Source organism: Pygocentrus nattereri, chromosome 1 (assembly GCF_015220715.1).
Source record: "Pygocentrus nattereri isolate fPygNat1 chromosome 1, fPygNat1.pri, whole genome shotgun sequence".
Lineage (NCBI taxonomy): Eukaryota > Metazoa > Chordata > Actinopteri > Characiformes > Serrasalmidae > Pygocentrus > Pygocentrus nattereri.
Genome location: NC_051211.1, coordinates 55,137,105 through 55,156,718, shown reverse-complemented (window position 1 = coordinate 55,156,718; position 19,614 = coordinate 55,137,105). Strand labels below are relative to the sequence as shown.

Genomic DNA, 19,614 nt, shown 5'->3' with positions numbered 1-19,614 from the left:
GAGACTTCTTACCCCTCTATGGAGCCTTTTACCCCTCTATGGAGACTTATTTCACCATGTCAGGGAACTTCTTACCCCAAATAGGGGACTTCTTACCCCATGCAGAGACTTCTTACCTCAGCTAGGGGGACTTCTTGCCCCATGAAGGGGGATTTGTACCCCATGTAGGGGGACTTCTTACCCCAGGTACAGTGGGGCCCAAAAGTCAGACGAAAAAGCTGAAAAGTTACAAACGGCATTATTCACATAACAGTCTGAGTGAAAATATAAAATTTATATTTAAAAGAAAATTAATTAATTAATCAACAAATTAACTAATTAATTAAGAAAATTAACCTGAATTTCAGAAATTCTGTAATGTGTTTGCTTTAATGATGTAGACGCCACAAATTTGTCCAAAAGCGTCTGACGAGCAGATCAGAGAGGCGTCTGAATGCGAGCTTCCCTGGAAGAGGTCAGACGGAGCCTCTCTGTACAGAGGCGTCATAAATGAATGTGACCTAGAAATGACCTTAAATATTTCTCCTTCATTTCACTCTGTTTACCAGGCGTTCTACTTCCAGATGCATCTGCTGGTTTCCAGTGCTGGACAGTATCTGAGTATCTGAGTAACTGAGTAACTGAGTAAATGTAATTAGTTTCTGTACTTTAGTATTTTTGGTGTATCTGTACTGAAGTTTCTCCGTTCTGGGCGACTTTTTCCTTTCACTCCACTACATTTCAGAGTCTAATATCCGACTTTTTCCTCCTACATTTTGAGAAATCTGTCGTTCCTTTTGGTTTCTGTGTGTATAAAAACGTAATATGTCAAAACGAAAGAAGCGCAAAGCCAGAGCACCAATCAGGGCCCAGCGGTCACTTTGTTTAGAGCTGGTTTTGACCTGTTGGTCATACCGACCCAGTGCAGCACGCGGTTCAACGTCAGCGCAGCAGCGTAAAACTTTGGGAGAGTCTGTTCAACATAAATGATGAACTAACCTAACTTTGTGTAAATAGAGCTCAATATAGAAATATGTCCACATATGCAGTCGAGACTGACGCGGCTTTTTTCTGAATTTCTACAAACACCATTTCATTTTATAGTAAATGAGTTTGGGCTGGTTTATGTTTATGAACAGACGCCTACAGATCAACATAGTAAAGGAGCTCATCTGTGATCCTGAGTTTAAAGCCAGTTTTTATTCAACTTAAACTTGGAACTAAGTTGTAAATAAATCTGAAACTGAAACTTTGCTTGTGTGTAAAAAGTGATTTCAGAGCCACTCGGTTCTCCCTGATGGAAACTGTTTACCTTCAGTGTTTTGTGCTTCTGATCATTTTAATAGACGTCAGCGTCACTAATTAATGACGTTCTATTAAAAGACTGGTTTACCAAGAGAGACGCTGGAGGACTTTCACCTGAAATGAGTTCATGAAGCCAGTCTGGTTATAAAAATGATAACAGGACATCAGAGCCAGAATTCCTCTTTTAGTACTTTTACTTTATACTTAAGTACATTTGAAGGGAAATACTTTAGTACTTTTACTCCAGTGGAGGTCTAAAGGGAGGAACTTCTACTTTTCCTGGAGGAATATTTTACCTTGGGGGCCTCAACTTACTGTACTTACTCAAGTACATGGTTTGTGTATTTAGTCCACCTCTGCTGGTTTCCTAGTGGCCTCTTTTTTCAGCTGGCTAGTGAATGAACGCAGCTCTAAAGGGGAAATTTTATCACTAAACCTGCCCTGCAAGTGATATTCAAACATTAACCCGCGTGCAAATGTTGTGTTTTGAGTCCGATTCGCCGTTACTGCATAAAAAACTACAAACATGGAGGAAAGAGCGGAGCGGAGGACGCCGCGCTGCGCAGTAGCCAATGAGAGCGCACGCTCGACCCCATGTGACTTTTCACGTCACGGCGAAGGGCGGGGCGGCTGAGAGCGGCGCTGCTGTGACAGCTCAGCGTTTATTTGTTATTTTTCTTGTTGGGGGAAAAAGTCCAGAAAGACTTTTCTAACATCACTGGAAGCGAACGGCGTTCCTCTGCTTCAATGTCTCTCAGTCCGTCCGAGCCGATCGTGGAGCAGAACCGGCTCTGGGTTCGCTGAACGGTGAGTTTCCTAAAACCAAGTTAAATAATTAATGAAATAGTTTCCCAGCCGAGAGGCGAGGACCGTTATGATGCGAGTTGGTCAGCACTGAACACCTCATTCCACCTGGCGAGCTTCTGCTCCCAGCTTACTTTTCGAACTTTCCCGTTCCACCTTAAATGCTGCAGCAGTTCCATTCTGGCACGTGTAAACTGCCTGTAACTGCTGCACTATTTAAGGTGGAACGGGAAAGTTCCAAATGAGTAGGTCGTGTTTTTCTTTTGTTTTATTTATTTACTTGTTTTTTCTTGTTTTTTGTACTGTTACCGTTGTCGGGGTGTTAGGAGGGCACTGCCCACTGACATTTTTAGTGCTTCCTGTTTTGGCCACTTCCTTTTCAATACAGCATGAGGAGCTGTAAATGTGCAACATCCTCTTTCTTTAATGCAGTTTCATTACTTCGAAACTCCCAGGAATCTCCCATCCTCTTGTGTCATGGAGCTCAGCCTTTTGGGGTAGAGGTGGGTGCGTTTTAATAACCCACACAGGGGAGTTCCACTGATCTGCATAGCTCAGTGTGTGAGACGTAAACAGGGTCTTTCAGAGAGGCTTGGTGTGAAACGGTTCACTGTAAAGATTATTACATGAATTGGTTCTGAATTCACTGCCTGATGACTGAGACGCTGTTTTATGAGAGTTTAGAGAACTTCAACTCCATTCATGGTGGAGGGAGACATGCAGGGCGCTGTGCGGCAAAATAGTCCCCAAAGAAAACTCAGTATTCCAGATTTTCCACTGTTTTCCATCATCAGCATTCTAGATAAGCTCAGAAGACTCGTGTAGGTTCTCTGGTGGTTCTGGATGGTAAATAAAGTGTCTATATCTGTGTTGTAGTCATGGCGACGTCTGGTTCCCATCACCACCACTGTAAAGACGTCTCGCACCAAACCGCTCTGAATCAGCGCAGCATCCTTAAATTTTAGGATTATTTAACTGCAACAGCTGCTAAAAAAATAAAAGTACGATAAAAGAATTTAATAAAGCAGGATTACTCAGTAAACTGGATAACATAAGCTCAAGTTTGAGGACTGTTCACTGCACCGCAAAAAAAATGTCTTATCAAGTGAAAACATCTTAAATGTAGTTAATATGTCTAATATTTCTCTTTGTGAGTCTGAAGATTGTTAGATCATCCCACCCGTTTCTGCACATTTTTACTTGTCTAAGTAATTTTATCTAGCAAAGGCGTCAGATCATCGTGTTGCTTTGAGAAATAATTAAGATAATTTTGCTGAGAAGTAATGTTTAAAACAGGCAAAATGATCTTCCACTGAAATAAGACACTTTCATAAAGTAAAATAGCTAAAAACAATTAAAAATTGTATAGAAATAAGTGAAATAATCGTACAATATTTCTAAAACAGTCTCATAAGAAGAAATATTAGTAAATATTAGATATATGAACCACATTTAAGATGCTTTCACTATCTGTGCCGTATTAAAAAGATGCTTGGCATGATTAAAGGGTTCTTTTGTATGCTGCAGTGGTTCTTTAGATTAGTGGAAAATGGTTCTGTGTAGCACAAAAGAGTTGAATATGGTAGAATTTGTTGATCACAGGTCGAAATAACAGTTAAGCTGAATTGCATCCCTCTCTGACTGTTGGCTTGTCTTTGGGGGGCACGTCTCTTAAACATGAACTTCCGTCTGTTTCTGTGCCTTAAAACAGCCAAATATTGTTTTAAAAACATCAATTTAAACTATTTTAATAATCTCCGTCCAGAAGGGTGCATGCTAGATCGACAGTTAACAATCTCATTAACAATCTGATTGGTTGACATTCGGCTCATTTGCATACATTTCATCTAGACGAAGAAAACCCATAGTTTTTAACATGATATCACATTTCGTGTCGCCTGTACACTGCTAACTATTTCAGCATCCCCAGCTTAAAACACCTTCCCATGTTCTTGCATAGAACGTGCCTTAATTTTGGTCCAGAATTGAAGTGCCGGGGTGTTTTGCGCAAGATTAAAGCCTGCAAGTTGAACTGTTGGGATGTACTGATGAATATCTTGATTGTTGTCTGGTTGCAGCGTTGGTTATGGAGCCGCACATTAGTGATGATGAACCGCCAGTAGTTCACAGAGAGGAAAACAAGAGGAGGAGAAGAAAAATGAAAGCATTCACATCAGCTTCGTCTGTGGCAATGGATCACCTAGCAATGGAGTTTGTGCTTCCCACCACAAACAAGACGACCAGGAGCCCTGACTCGCTGCAGCTGGACGTGGTCGGGAACTGGACCGTCGAGCAGGTAAAAGCCCAGCTGTGGCTGAGGGCCGTCACAACTAACCTGTGCCCCGAATTCTACCAGAAGTACTCGCCCGACCACTGCATCCTGCTCTACCAGAAGAAGGGCAGCTGGTGTGAGATCTACGATAAGCACCAGGTGTTCCAAACCCTTGATTGCATTCGCTACTGGAAAGCCCTGAAGAAGGATGTTGGAAAAATCCATGTGGTCCTGAGGCCCCAACCTTCCGACGAATCTGTCCAGTACCAGAAGTTTCTGAATCATCTTATAGGATACGACGTCACGGACGTCAGCAATGTCCATGATGATGAGCTGGAGTTCACAAGAAGGAAGTTACTTACGCCTCGAAAAATCGAGTTGGCTGACAGGGACCCCAAACTTTACTCAATGGATCCTTGGATAACCACAAAATCTTTGCCTGATTATTTGCTCAGCAAGGTCACAAACAATTACATCCTGCTTGTGATACACGTATATACCTCTAGTCAGACAATAAAGGTATCCATAGATGACACACCTGTTCAGGTACTTCAGAGTTTCTTCACGAAGATTGCCAACAAGAGGGCACTCCTCGGCATTCCGGAGGAGGTCAATGAATCCAATTTCGTTCTCAGAGTCTGCGGAAGAGAAGAATATATTTATGGAAACTATGCCATCAAAGATTTCCACTGGATCAGGCAGAGCCTCAAAAGTGGAGAGGAGATCCATTTGGTGCTCGAACCCCCTCCGAACCCAGAACAAGATGTGGTCCAGAAGGAGGACTGGTCCCAGGTGGACGACTGCACCGGAGTGGCTGGCACCCATGAGCAACTGACCATTGATGAGAAAGATCATGAGAAGGTGTTCACCATCTCACTCTGGGACTGCAACCGCAAGTTCAGAGTCAAAATCTTGGGCATTGACATCCCAGTCCTGCCTCGCAATTCAGAGCTGATTGTGTTTGTGGAGGCCAGCATTTTCCATGGGCAGCAGTTGCTGGCTCAGGAGAGGACATCGCCCAAGCCCTTCACTGAGGAGGTGCTGTGGAATACTTGGCTGGAGTTCAACATCAAGATTAAGGACTTGCCCAAAGGTGCCCGGCTGAATCTTCAAGTGTTATGTAGCAAAGGGCAAACCCAGACCTCCCGGGACAGCGCCACACATGACTGCAGAAACAAGAGCCGCCTGCTCTACTATGTTAACCTGCTAGTGGTGGACCACAGGTCCCTGCTCAGACAGGGAGAGTTCATCCTGCACATGTGGAAGATGCCAGAGAAGAGTGAGGACAACAGTAGCGTGAATGCAGACAAGCTTACCTCGGCCACCAATCCAGACAAAACAAGTTCCATGGCCATCGCGGTTCTCCTGGACAAGTATTGCTACCCTGTTGCTCTACCTAAGAGCAGGGATTCTCGAGATTCCTCCGAAATGGATGGAGAGAGAGGCAAAAGAGAAATGCCCAATCATTTGCGCAAGCAGTTCGAGCAAATAGTGGCTACCGACCCTCTGCATCCGCTAAGTTCCGAAGACAAGGAACTCCTCTGGCATTTCAGGCAGGAGTGCATGCGGCATCCCACAGCCTACCCAAAGTTCCTTGGCTCTGTGAAGTGGGGAAAACAGGAAGCTGTGATGGCCACGCATCAGCTACTGGAGAGGAGCACCACCTGGGATCGTAGCCCTCTTGATGTAGGCTTAGCCATGCAGCTATTAGACTGCCACTTTTCTGATGCGAATGTGCGCACTATGGCTGTCAGAAAGTTGGAAACGCTTGGTGACGACGATGTCCTACGATACCTTTTGCAGCTGGTTCAGGTAGGTCTTATGACTTGTCCTATGTCTTCCTTGAGTTTGCATTAGTGCTGGCCCGAAAAACTTGTACATTGCAGAATTTCTACGCCACATTGGTATTTGTCCATTTGGCATTTGTGAGCTTTGTCTTTTTTCATGCTTTCCACTTGGCCATTTAGTTAAAACAGAGCAGGAGCCATATTACAGAAACATCTTATCTCCAAAATCTTACCTGTTAATTCACCATGACAAATTCAGTTAGAACAATATTTAGGACAGCAGCTATTACAGAATAAGAGTTTATAAGTTTAGTATCTTGACGCTAGATAAGAAAACAGTATTTCAGAAGCATCATAACTTGACAAAATTTTCTAAATCTTGTCCTAACTTCTTAGGATGAACCCCAACAGTGTCTAATTTCTGTTTTGACCTTCCCTTTTTATGAAAACTGACATAACAAGGCACAATATTAAAAAATGATCAAACTATACAAGCTGGATGCAACATGATATATATATATATTTTTAATTTTGTGATGTTATTCGCACATCAAAATCGAGAAGAATATATGTCAAATATATATGTTTATATATATTTATATAAGCAGAATATATTATCTATATAAAAAAGGTCCATTGCTCCTCACGAAACAGGCAAATTGTGACCGTGTGCAGGACGCTGTTCTTTCCAAATGTGAGAAGGAGTTTCTCCTCATTCAGGAGCTGAAACTGAGCTCTTTCGCTCACAGCTGGGATCTCAGCTGAGTCTGAGCTGATTTTGGAGCTCCAAACAAGACGAAGCACAAAACAAACAGGCTGAACGTCTTTAAGTGCAAATAAGATCTGATTCTTTGCTCTTTGACAAACAGTGACGTTGGGCTTTTGTCTGTTTAGGAAAAGTGTGAGCTTCATTCAGAAGCTTTAGCGTTTAGTTCTTCCATGTTTAACTCAATGTTTGTAGCTCAGTTGGAGATTCTGATCCTTTTACCATGATGTCATTATGGCAACAGCAGAGACGACCATGATTGGTCACTGAGGTTTTTGCCACCGCGAAAGTTTGCAAAAATCAAACAGAGGGCTGAAAAATAATGTTTGGTGTGAGGAGGTCTTCCTAGCTAGTGGGGAGGTCTTCATAGCAGTGTGGTTTGTTATGCTAAAATAGCCGCTGCAGTGAGTCTGCAGCCTGTTGTGAGCACTACTAGAAAACAACAGGATGAACATGCCACTATGCAAATGATCCTTCAGAACAGTTCCAGCTAAAACTGCTGAAACAAGTCAATCAGATCTCGCCAAACGTCCTACGTAAAACTCTGGGTAGGATATTTTGACAGCTTAAATCTCCTTATCAAAAAATACTACCAGCATTAAAACTACGAAGCTGAAGTTGCCTTCTTATTCGCCAGCTTCTTGCTCAAAGTTTCTGATTCCACCTTAAATAGTGGCACCAGAATGTAACTGCTGAACCGTTTAAAGTGGAATGGGAAAATTAAATCAAGAAGCTGGCAGATAACAAGCGTACTTCAGCCTTGTTTTAAGGCAATATTAGGTGGTATTTTCATAGTCTAAATGTCCTTCTCAGAAATGTTACCAGGATTAAAGAATAATTAGGATATTTTGAGAGCCTAAATCAGCTTGTCAGGAGGGTAAGTAGTGAAATTAAGCTGAGTCGGTCTGTTATTATGCTGCACTAGTGATACATGCCTGTGAAAATGAGCCTCACTTTAGTTTGGACTAAAATAGTAAACACAAACATACATTTAATGTGTTTCATGTTTTATAGCATTGCATTCGGTGTGTCCTCATTGTCGCAAGAGAAATCTTAGGTTTATATGGATGTGTATCTAAGAAAAAGTAATTTTATCTGCCTTTGTTATTTCAAAGTATCGTACTGAAGCTAAAACTTTCATTACTGTGAGGGCATTACTTTGTTGTGGTTAGTCTTGGCTGTGCTAAAGGAGGTGAAGAAGCACAATGTCGGTGCTCTCAGGCAGACAAGTCGGGCACAGGTGAGACCTTTAGCCACTCTAGCCACCGACCCCTTTGGCCAAAGACTGAGAGTCAGCTCGGCCTCACTGCTGCTTTCCATGATGAACAAAAACGGTGAACAAGCCAAGTAAAATAAAAACAAACGAGTGTAGTATGGTGTTCCACAAGGCTCTGTTTTAGGGCATCTATTATTCACAATATATGCTACCACTGGGTACCGTTTAAAACGTTTAAAACCATTAAAAACAGTAAAATCTCTGTTCATGTTGCTCGTGTTATTGTTTGCTATACACTGTCGCCACCGGTGACGCTCATGGGGGCTCAGACCCGGATCTCTCTGTAAAGTTGCTTTGCACATGTTGTAAAAAGTGCTATATAAGTAATCTCTGACTTAACTCGACTCAGAAATGATATACAAGTGATAGAATTGACTTATAAAGGCCGCATTTTAATGAGCACATCAATCCTGGATTCTGTCATAGCAGCATATCGTCACTGTCCAAAGAAAAACATGCATCCGTATTTTTTTAACATAATTTGAACACGACGGTTTGCCTTTACATTGTGTGAAAGTTTCATAATAAATAGACTATTAAAAATGTATCACTTGGAATAAATTATCCTTACGTCAACTTACATTAAAAGTTAAGAGCGTTTTGCCCTCTGCTGTAAAGTTACCATTTCGGAGATGCGTGTCTTTCTTTGGATGGCGACGATGTGGTGTGCTGCAGCTGGGCTTCAGCTTGAGCAATGCCGCCACCCACTGGATACGTTTTAAACTGCGGTAACAAATATGCTCAAAATTGTGGTTAACAATGAAATTTGTGTATTATTGTTGTTAAGGGTTTCTTTGAGAGCAGGTTTCCCTCAGAAATGCCAGCGGGTATTCGGAAGCTGTAAAATGCTGTTCAGATGCCCTAGTTTGCATATATAATGTTGAACAAACTGCCACAATGAGATACACAAAGAGGCCTTCATTGGCTATTCAAATTCCCAAAACAGTTTAAGGAACATCATTTTTGATCATTAAAACCCAAGTTCATCCTCTGCGCTGTACCTGTCGCACTTAGTCTGGTGCAGTTGGAGCAAAATCTCGAATGAAAAAATTTACTTAAATGTATCTTTAAATTGATGGAACACTGGGCCTCATTCTCCAGTACCTTCTTAAGTCTGCTTTTAAGTCTGCTCTTAAGTCTGCTCTTAAGTCTGCTCTTAAGTCTGCTCTTAAGTCTGCTCTTAAGTCTGCTCTTAAGTCTGTCAGATTCATGACGTGTTCTTAAAGCGCAGAACTTTCCTCACCTTTGTGCTCTTGAGTGTGTGTAGATTCGGTTCTTACCTAAGAACAAATCCCACATAAGAGAACATTGGTGAGTCAGATTCATCAGAACCACGTGAGAAGAAATTTCTTCTTAAGAACGTTTGGTGAATGAGGCCCAATCTTTTTGGTAATTTTAGACAGTGTCTGCTGCTCCATTCATCATGAAATTGAAAACATCGTTAAGGACGGCTTGTGTCTTTAGGTCTAAATTAATTAATTAATTAATTGACTATTTTGGTTTAATTCATTAATTAATGAATTAAACCAAAATAGAGATGCTGGGTTTTGTTCTGACCACGTAAACAGTGTGAACACTATGAAAGAAACAACCGTAAAACGTTTTGTTTGAAGTTTGAAGGCCGTTCAGTCTCATGTCTGGTCCTGAATCTCCTGCAGGCGGTGAAGTTTGAGCCCTATCATGACAGCGCCCTGGCCAGGTTCCTGCTGAAGCGCGCTCTCAGGGTGAGTCCAGACTCAGCACAGCCATATTAAAGGGCTCGTATGATGAAAAATCAGACCTTCCTCACTTCTTTGATCTTAAGGTCTTTGATGTACACTGTCAAAGTGGCTCGTCAGAGTAAGTTAACTAGATAAATATGTAACATGAACGATAATTTCAGTCGATATAAGTTTTTGGAAGTTTTTGAGTTGAATTAAACTTTAATAAAGTTAAAAAAGTATTTTTAGTGTACACGCTTTAAATGATGGTTCTTTAATTGTTTTTTTCCTAAAAGCAGTGGTTCTGTTTAGTACCATGAGTTCTGTATAGAACCATTTCATGCATAAATGGTTCTTTGCATTTGTTAATGAGGTTGCATGGTAAAATGTTCAGATTGATGGAGAATGTGTTCCATATGTACACGATAGAAGAACCCTTTTTGGTGCTATGCATAACCATTTTCAGAAAGGTTCTATATAGAACTATTTCACCACACAAAGAACCATGTAAGCATAAAATTCTAAATTCTAGATAGAACCATTGCCTTCAGCAGTTTAGCCCCACCCACTCAGCCTACAGCAGTTTAGCCCCACCCATTCAGTCTACAGCAGTTTAGCCCCACCCACTCAGCCTACAGCAGTTTAGCCCCACCCACTCAGTCTACAGCGGTTTAGCCCCACTCATTCAGCCCACAGCAGTTTAGCCCCACCCACTCAGCCTACAGCATTTTAGCCCCACCCACTCAGCCTACAGCAGTTTAGCCCCACCCACTCAGCCTACAGCGGTTTAGCCCCACCCATTCAGCCCACAGCGATTTAGCCCCACCCACTCAGCCCACAGCGGTTTAGCCCCACCCACTCAGCCCACAGCGGTTTAGCCCCACCCACTCAGCCTACAGCAGTTTAGCCCCACCCACTCAGCCCACAGCAGTTTAGCCCCACCCACTCAGACCACAGCGGTTTAGCCCAACCCATTTACAGTCTACAGCAGTTTAGCCCCACCCACTCAGCCTACAGCAGTTTAGCCCAACCCATTCAGTCTACAGCAGTTTAGCCCAACCCATTCAGTCTACAGCAGTTTAGCCCAACCCACTCAGCCTACAGCGGTTTAGCCCCACCCACTCAGCCTACAGCGGTTTAGTCCCACCCACTCAGCCTACAGCAGTTTAGCCCCACCCATAGTTTTGCTTATTTTAAGACATGTACTTGAAACCCAGCAAAATTACCTGTCGCTATAGGGAGATAATTGTCCTCCATAAATTTACTTTAAAGAAGTAAAAACATCTGATAAGTTAATTTTATAATGTTCACACGACCACCTCAAAATGAGAAATATTAGATATTTAGACTACATTTCAGATGATTTATCTGGCCTAAATATAAAAAAAATCAGGAAAACACCAAAGCAGTCTCTTTATAAAACAGCCTGTATTGTCATGGCATGGTCAAATGAAACCTTTACAAACTTCATCAGGGATTTTCTTGACTGATTGAGTTTTATGAAGCTTTAATGAGACCAATTAAGGCTTTTTAATTGTTAAAAAAAGCTGTGGAGTTTTCCTGATTGTTTTGATGTTCATACTCATCCTCTCCAAAGAGCACCTCAACCAAACTAGATTTGAGTCCAGGAAATGTACAGGAGAAATGAAGGCTATGGGCCCTTTAATGTGTCCGGTCGTCCTGCTCTCCTCTCTCTCGTCAGAGTAAGCGGATTGGCCATTTCTTGTTCTGGTTCCTGAGGAGCGAGATAGCTCAGTCGATGCACTATCAGCAGAGGTACGCAGTTATATTGGAGGCCTACCTGCGCGGCTGTGGAGGGGCGATGCTGCAGGACTTCAGTAAGCAGGTGGAGATCACGGAGGCGCTGCAGAAGGTCACGCGCGAGATCAAGGCCGTGTCTGCTGAGAAATACGACGTATCTGCGCAAGGTACTGGCACACCCACATTTGTTCTTAATGCATCAGATCCCAGCAGAACCCGAGTTCTAATCCAGTGCAAACACTGCAGTTATTCTTCAGCTGCGACAGAAGCTGGAGGCTCTGCAGACGTCCGGCCTGCCGGAGAGCTTTAAAGTGCCGTTCGACCCAGGCCTGCGAGCAGGAGCTCTGGTGGTGAGTGGAACCCGGCCTTTATAGTCCTACTGCCCTTCCTGATATAAGATCAATACTAATATCTAATCGATAGTTAATGAGTTTAGTAAAGAGGTAATCCTCTCTTTTACTGTCGCTTAAAGGGCCGCAGTTATAAACCTAGTACTTAACCTCCAGCAGTTTAGCCCCACCCATTCATCCTCCAGCAGTTTAGCCCCACCCATTCAGCCTATATTAGTGTAGCCCCACCCATTCAGGCAGTTTAGCCCCACCCATTCAGCCTACATTAGTGTAGCCCCGCCCATTCAGTAAGTTCAGCCCAAGCCATTCAGTTTAGCCCACTCAGCCTACTGCAGTTTAGCCCCACCCATTCAGCCTATATTAGTGTAGCCCCACCCATTCAGGCAGTTTAGCCCCACCCATTCAGGCAGTTTAGCCCCACCCATTCAGCCTACATTAGTGTAGCCCCGCCCATTCAGTCAGTTTAGCCCAAGCCATTCAGTTTAGCCCCACCCACTCAGCCTACTGCAGTTTAGCCCCACCCACTCAGCCTACTGTAGTTTAGCCCCACCCACTCAGCCTACAGTAGTTTAGCCCCACCCATTCAGCCTACAGCAGTTTAGCTCCACCTACTCAGCCTACAGCAATTTAGCCCCACCTATTCAGCCTACAGCAGTTTAGCCCCACCTATTCAGCCTACAGCAGTTTAGCTCCACCTACTCAGCCTACAGCAGTTTAGCCCCACCTATTCAGCCTACAGCAGTTTAGCCCCACCTATTCAGCCTATAGCAGTTTAGCTCCACCTACTCAGCCTATAGCAGTTTAGCTCCACCTACTCAGCCTACAGCAGTTTAGCCCCACCTACTCAGCCTACAGCAGTTTAGCTCCACCTACTCAGCCTACAGCAGTTCGGTTGGCTGGTGTTCGGTTCTCTTTGGTGAAACTGTTTATGTTTCTAGATTGAACAGTGTAAAGTGATGGCGTCCAAGAAGAAACCGCTGTGGCTGCAGTTTAAGCGAGCCGACCCCACCACTTTATCCAGCGACACCATCGGGGTGATCTTCAAGGACGGAGACGACCTCCGTCAGGACATGTTAATACTGCAGGTGACAGTTCAAACCATGAGAACACTGTACACCTTGTGTGCTTACACTGACAAAAAGGGTGGTTCTTCAAAGGTTCTGCCATAGAAGACAAAACAGAAGAGCTAGTTCTGATTCCTTAGTCACCCTTTCACCTGAGCAGTTTAAGAAGGGTTCTTTAGGGAACCAAAAGTGCTTCTTCTGTGACTCCAAAGAACCCCTTTGGCAGTAATTCATTAAAAGCTATGCCCTGGTGAGGGCTGGGCAATATGAACATATCCTTATTGCATTACATCACAGTATGCTTTTCTGACCACATGGTGGATATCATCAAAATAATGGTTCTTCTAGGGTTCTTTAGTAAAGAAAGTGGTTCTATATAGAACCATGAACACTCGAAGGACCCTTTGCATGATTAAAGGGTTCTTTGCATCTTGAAAATGTTCTTCAGACTGATGGAGAATGTGCTGTAGACAGTTCTATACAGCACCTTTTTGAAATATAGCACCGAAAACGGTTCTTCTATTGTTACAAGCTTGACATTGTAAGAACAGAAGAACCCTTTTGAGTGCTACATGGAACCATTTTCAAAAATGTTCTATATAGAACCATCTACAGCATATTCTCCATCAGTCTGAAGAATCATTTCACCATGCAAAGAACCTTTAATCATGCAAAGGGTTCTTCGAGTGTTCATGGTTCTATATAGAACCACTTTCTTTACTAAAAACCCATTAAAGCCCATCTTTTTAAATAATGTAGCCTGTAGACCAATCACAGCCACTTTTACTGGCTCTCTAGCTCACTACATTCAGGGGTCAAGCCTTGAGCCCGGAAAGCCAGATGTTTTTGGTCAAAATAAACAGGCCTGACCTTTAATTCATAGAAAATAATCACGGTTTAAATTATCGTCATAACGTTAATCAGAAAAATCGCAATTAGATATTTTCTCTAAATCGTTCAGCCCTGGTTTACACACTGCTGCTGTCATTAGGAGATATAATGTGCATTGTCCTCCGTTTTGACTGCTAATTATACCTTTGCGTTGAAATCTTTGCGTTCTTGCTCTCATGTTGACGTTCTCTGTTTCTAAACACAGATTCTGGTAATTATGGAGTCTATTTGGGAGACGGAGTCGTTAGATCTGTCCTTATTGCCTTACGGCTGCATTTCCACTGGAAACAAAATCGGTAAGAGTCGTGTGCAAAAGTGCTTGATTTGCTTATTTTCATGTTTTTCTGTGAAATTAAATACACATCCTCTACTTTTAAATGCACAATTAATGTTTATTTGCTGAATTTAACATATTTGGGAAACATATGTAAGGTTCTAAAATATCTAAGGTTCTTGAAAATCATGTTAGGGTTACAATTTAACAATTACAATCGCACCTTCTTCAGCCTCAGTTTAGCAAAATTGAGGCCACATTTTGAGGTGAAAAACGCATTTTTCTGACATTTTAGCTTCAATAATTTCTAGACGACTGTGGAGTTTATGAATTAAATGACATAAACTGAAGAAAAGCCAAATAAATATTATTAAATATATAATGAAAAGTTCCCCAGGCGTCGTGTCTCTGGTGTTACTGCGTCTCTTATTTTGAAGTAAAAGTCACGCCGATGACGTCACTCGACCTCCTCTGACCTGTTTTCTGAGGATCTATGGAGAAAAGCTCATGGTGAGTCCACTGTGTCTCTCAGTTCTCAGAGACCTTCTCATTCAGCTCATGATCTCATATGAAGCTTCTAGCTGACGTCACTGGTGTGACCGACTTTATTCTGAGGTCACTGTGAAAAAATAGAAACGCAAATGGATTAAATTCCGTATTTTAGTGGACGTTCCCTGATGGACAGCGTGTGGTTTGATGTTCTGGAGCAGCCGTTTAGTAAAATTGATCATTAAAAACGTCTCTGGTGTTTCCTTTATTATGAGTAACACCAGTGACGGTCAGTAACACCAGTGACTCCTATGGACAGACGGAAAGGTGGACGTTTCTGTAGAACGACCCACAAAACAAAATTCTGGCCTGTGTAAAAGTTATGGCGCACTTTGTATGTCGTGTTTTTACCCCCTGTTTGTTAAATTCAGCGAATAAGTAGAAATTGTGCATCGGATTGCCAAACGTGTTCTGTAGAGGACCTTAGCTGTGGGACTAATAAAGGATTATCTTATTTTCAACCAACAAAGAATGTAGTTTCAGCAAATTTGCGTACGTCAACACTGATGAGCTGATTCCTGCGTAAGGATATTTGCAGTGATGATCTCTGTATAACGAGCCAAACGAATGCCTGATCCTCCTCCTCAGGGATGATTGAGATCGTGAAGGATGCCACCACCATTGCTAACATCCAGCAGAGCACCGTGGGGAACACTGGCGCCTTTAAAGACGAGATCCTGAACCAGTGGCTGCGAGACAAGTGCGTGAACGAGGACAAGGTATGTTATTTCCGTTGGAGGATGTTGCGTGGGGGGAGGAAATGCCTCGGGGTTGGGGGGGGGCGCCTGCAGGCGAGCTTCCTGGTTCAGCAGCGTCTGTGTCTGAGCTGCAGCGTTCGGTTTTAAAACCGTGAGACGTCTGATCAACGACGGGCCAGCGATGCTGAACGTGAGATGGACAATGTTTGCCTCAACAGTTTGCATGACTGTGTTTGCATAATGCAAATATGTGTAATGAAATAAGGCTTTGTGGTTCTGCCCCCCCCCCCCCCGCAGTATCAGCAGGCAGTGGAGCGCTTTGTGTACTCCTGTGGTGGTTACTGTGTGGCTACCTACGTCCTGGGGATCGGTGACCGCCACAACGACAACATCATGATCACAGAATCTGGTAACGCAGCACTTGTTCTGGTGTATTTACTAGAAAATTCCCCTTCAAACATAAAACAAGTTATCGCCCACTTTCGTTTCTCCTTTGACTTTGTTCTTACAAATGGGATGTATTTATGCCTCATGCTCTCTCTGGGCGGGTAGGGCGGTTCTCTCGCTCCCTCCCGTCACCCAGCAGGATGTTAGCTGACGTAACTGAATTGGCAGTTAGTGCTCTCCTCCAAGAACCACATACCATTTATATAGAAACCATGAACACTCAAAGAACCATTTGCACGCTTAGTGGTAAAATGGTTCCTCTGTTTGACAGAGAATGTGCTGTATGTGGTTCTATATAGCAGCCAGAAGGGTTCTTCTGTTGTTACAAGCTTGACATCAATAGAGGGACCCTGGTGCCATTTAGAACCATATACAACACATTGTCCATCAATGTGAAGAACCATTTCACCTCTACACTCTTTAAAAACAAATAAATAAAAAAAGGTTCTTTAGTAAAGAAAATGAGTCTGTATAGAACATGAACACTCAAACCCTTTGCAAGATCAAGGGGTTCTTTGCATCATGACAGGGTTCTTCAGGTTAACAGATATCTATGTGTCTATCTATCTGTCTATCTATCTGTCTGTCTGTTTCTCTATCTGTCTGTCTATCTATTTAGAACCATTTGCAGCACATTCGCCGTCAACCTGAAGAACACTTTCACCAGGGAAAGAACTGATTAATCATGCAGAGTTCTTTGAGTGTTCATGGTTTTATATCGAACCATTATCTTTACTGAAGAACCCTGAAGAACCGTCTTTTTAAGAGTGTATTGTGCTGGCAGGTGGAATTGGGGAGAAAACTGGGAAAACATGCCAAAAACAAACAAACAAACAAACAAAATAAAGAATCTGACAACTTCAGACATGCAGGCGGAATAACTTACGACTGGTTTCAGCAAAAGAAGGTGAAGGTGCTGCATGGACTAGCAAACCCCCAGAAAATGCATGAAGGGTTTTGAAATGGCGAGTCCATCAGAAACACTCTTTAATCTTAGGGGAACTGAAGATGGTTTCTGAGAGATACGAGCCAAAATTGAACCACAACGCTGCAAAAAGGCGAAGTATAATGAATGCATGCACTGACAGTGAATAAAACAACAAAAAACAAAAGTGAACACTTGTTTCCTTTCACCACAGAAGCAGAGCCACTGCTCTTTCTTTAACGGAAGCACAGTTTGAGACACGGTTCCTCAGGTTTCCTGCTTCAGCACACAGCTAACATTGTTAGAACATCACAGCTCGTTTTATTTTTGTGCTGTAATGAAACCTTCCTGTCTTCACACAGTCTGAGCAGTATAGCATCTTTATGATAATGGAGCAAATTAGGAGAGTAATTGTTGATGATTGAGTTGGACATAAATATAAATGACTGTGATTCTGTTAAAACTGCTGCAGCTCACTGTTGGATGCCTTCACGAGGACATTTTGGTATCCATCAGAAATGCATCTCTTGCCTAGTGGCATTGACACAAAAACACCAACACAGAACAGTGTATGAAATTTATGCTCCTCATCATCAGTTGAAAAAAATGGAGCGTTTAAAGATCTAAAATAAGATCTAGAACAAAAGCTCGCATCCAGAGCTGTAGAGTCACCTCAAAAGATCTGTAAGAGAATATTGTATAGATCTCCAAAGATCTAGAACAACGGCTCACATCCAGAGCTGTACTACCATCTCTAAAGATCTAGAACAGCTTACATCCAGAGCTTTACAGTCATCTCTAAAGATCTAGAAGAACAGCTCACATTCAGAGTTGTACAATCATCTCTAAAGATCTAGAACAACAGCTCACATCCAGAGCTTTACAATCATCTCTAAAGATCTAGAACAACAGCTTGACAGATAGCAAAATGTCCTTGCGAACATTTTCCATGTTGGATCTTGTTTTTGGCCTTTTTAAATCTAGTTAGTTGCACAATTTCTGACGTGTTGAATCTACACTTAGGAAACCTTTTCCACATTGACTTCGGACACATCCTTGGAAACTACAAGAGCTTTCTTGGCATAAGCAAGGAACGGGTGCCCTTTGTATTGACCCCTGATTTTCTCTACGTGATGGGAACGACAGGAAAGAAGAGCAGCCCGAATTTCCTCAAGTTTCAGGTGCAGAAGCTCAATGTTCTAGACTTTGTTGAGTTAGACTGTATACATTTTCCTCTGTGTTCTATAAACGTTCTGCTTTTCTCTTGAATGCAGGACGTTTGCGTGAAGGCCTACCTGGCCCTGCGGCACCACACCAACCTGCTGATCATCTTGTTCTCCATGATGCTGATGACCGGCATGCCCCAGCTGACCAGCAAGGAGGACATCGAGTACATCCGAGAGGCTCTGACTGTGGGCTGCACAGAAGATGAGGCTCAAAGACACTTTCTGGATCAGATCGAGATCTGTCGGGACAAAGGCTGGACGGTGCAGTTCAACTGGTTCCTGCACTTGGTGCTTGGCATTAAGCAAGGAGTAGAGAAGCGGTCAGCCTGATCTGGCCATGGCAAAGAGACACCATGAACCAACCAAGTTTTTTTTAGGAGTATATTATCAGCCAATTTAATTTTTAAAACGTGACCGGGTTTGGGGTGGGCAGTATGCCAGAACATTAAGGCGAGTCTCTCAAGTCTTTGGGCTCGAGTCCAATTCAAGTCTTGAGTCTCAAATTCCAGAGACTTCGGACTGGAACCGAATTCTAACTCCAGACCCCTGAGTCTTGAAACTCTGGGGTTCAAATCCAAGTCAAGTCTTGAGTCACTAGGGTTTGGGTCCGGGTCAAGTCTCGTGTCTCAAACCCCAGGCTGGAATCAGACTTCTACCTCGAGTCTCAAACTCTGGGGTTGGAATCTGAAGTCTTTAGTCACTGGAGTTTAAGTCCAAGTTGAGTCTCGAGTCACTGGGGTTCGAGTCAGAGTTGAGTCATGATTATCTGCAGTTTGAGACTAAGTCGAATCTCTAGTTACTGGGGTTTTGGGTTTGAGTTGAGTCTCGATTCTCTGAAATGGGTTCTGAGTCGAACTCGAGTATCTGGGGTTTTTAATTTAAGTCCGTGACACTCAAAGAATCTTTGCATGATTAAGTGGTTTCCCCGCATGGTGAAATGGTTCTTCAGACCGGTGTGTTGAAAGTGTTGTATATGGTTCTAAATACCACCAAAAGTGTTCTTCTATTGTTAAGCTTGGCACAATAGAACACTTTTTGGTGATGTATAGAACCCTTTTAGAAAGATTCTATGTAGAACCATCTACAGCACATTCTACGTCAATCCGAAGAACCCCTTCACAATGCTCTTTGAGTGTTTTCTTCCCTAAAGAACCCATGAAGAACCATCGTTTTGATGATACCCACCATGTGATCATAAAGCATACAGTGACGTATTGCCCACCTGTGGTTAAGGTGTAGCTTTTTAATAAGTTATTGTCACAAGGGGTTCTTTGCAACCATAGAATAACTGCATTTGGTTCCCTAAAGAACCTTTCTTAAACAGTTCAGGTGAAAGGCCGATCAAGGAACCAAAACCAGCTCTTCTGTTTTGTTTTCTGTGGCAGTTTTTAACCCTGCAGTTCTTGTAACACAGCTGGTTATTGATTGGAACAGTGGCAGAAATATAACTCGGGTTGGTCACCGTATAGAAAAGTGTAAATACTTAATGCGTAGAACCGCCCCTTTTCCTCCTTACTACTGGATATTCGGAATGATAATC

The 19,614-nt window shown here is 42.8% G+C and overlaps 1 protein-coding gene across 1 annotated transcript; it reads left to right on the top strand.

The window, feature by feature from the left end:
• The first annotated feature begins 1,913 nt into the window (after positions 1–1,913).
• pik3cg (phosphatidylinositol-4,5-bisphosphate 3-kinase, catalytic subunit gamma) lies at positions 1,914–19,295 on the top strand. The gene is made up of 11 exons (XM_037541766.1): positions 1,914–2,091; positions 4,167–6,172; positions 9,848–9,913; positions 11,592–11,817; positions 11,897–12,000; positions 12,939–13,085; positions 14,161–14,251; positions 15,367–15,497; positions 15,774–15,885; positions 17,872–18,029; positions 18,123–19,295. Exons 2-11 carry the CDS (start codon positions 4,175–4,177, stop codon positions 18,402–18,404), a joined length of 3,315 nt encoding a protein of 1,104 aa, XP_037397663.1. The 5' UTR covers positions 1,914–2,091; positions 4,167–4,174; the 3' UTR covers positions 18,405–19,295.
• Positions 19,296–19,614: the final 319 nt, after the last annotated feature.

Excerpts from the sequence above, each read along its gene's own strand:
- pik3cg (XM_037541766.1), top strand. The coding sequence starts at position 4,175 with ATGGAGCCGCACATTAGTGATGATGAACCGCCAGTAGTTCACAGAGAG. Across the intron at positions 13,086-14,160 it reads AGGACATGTTAATACTGCAG|ATTCTGGTAATTATGGAGTC; the intron begins GTGACAGTTCAA and ends TTCTAAACACAG. Across the intron at positions 15,886-17,871 it reads CATCATGATCACAGAATCTG|GAAACCTTTTCCACATTGAC; the intron begins GTAACGCAGCAC and ends ATCTACACTTAG.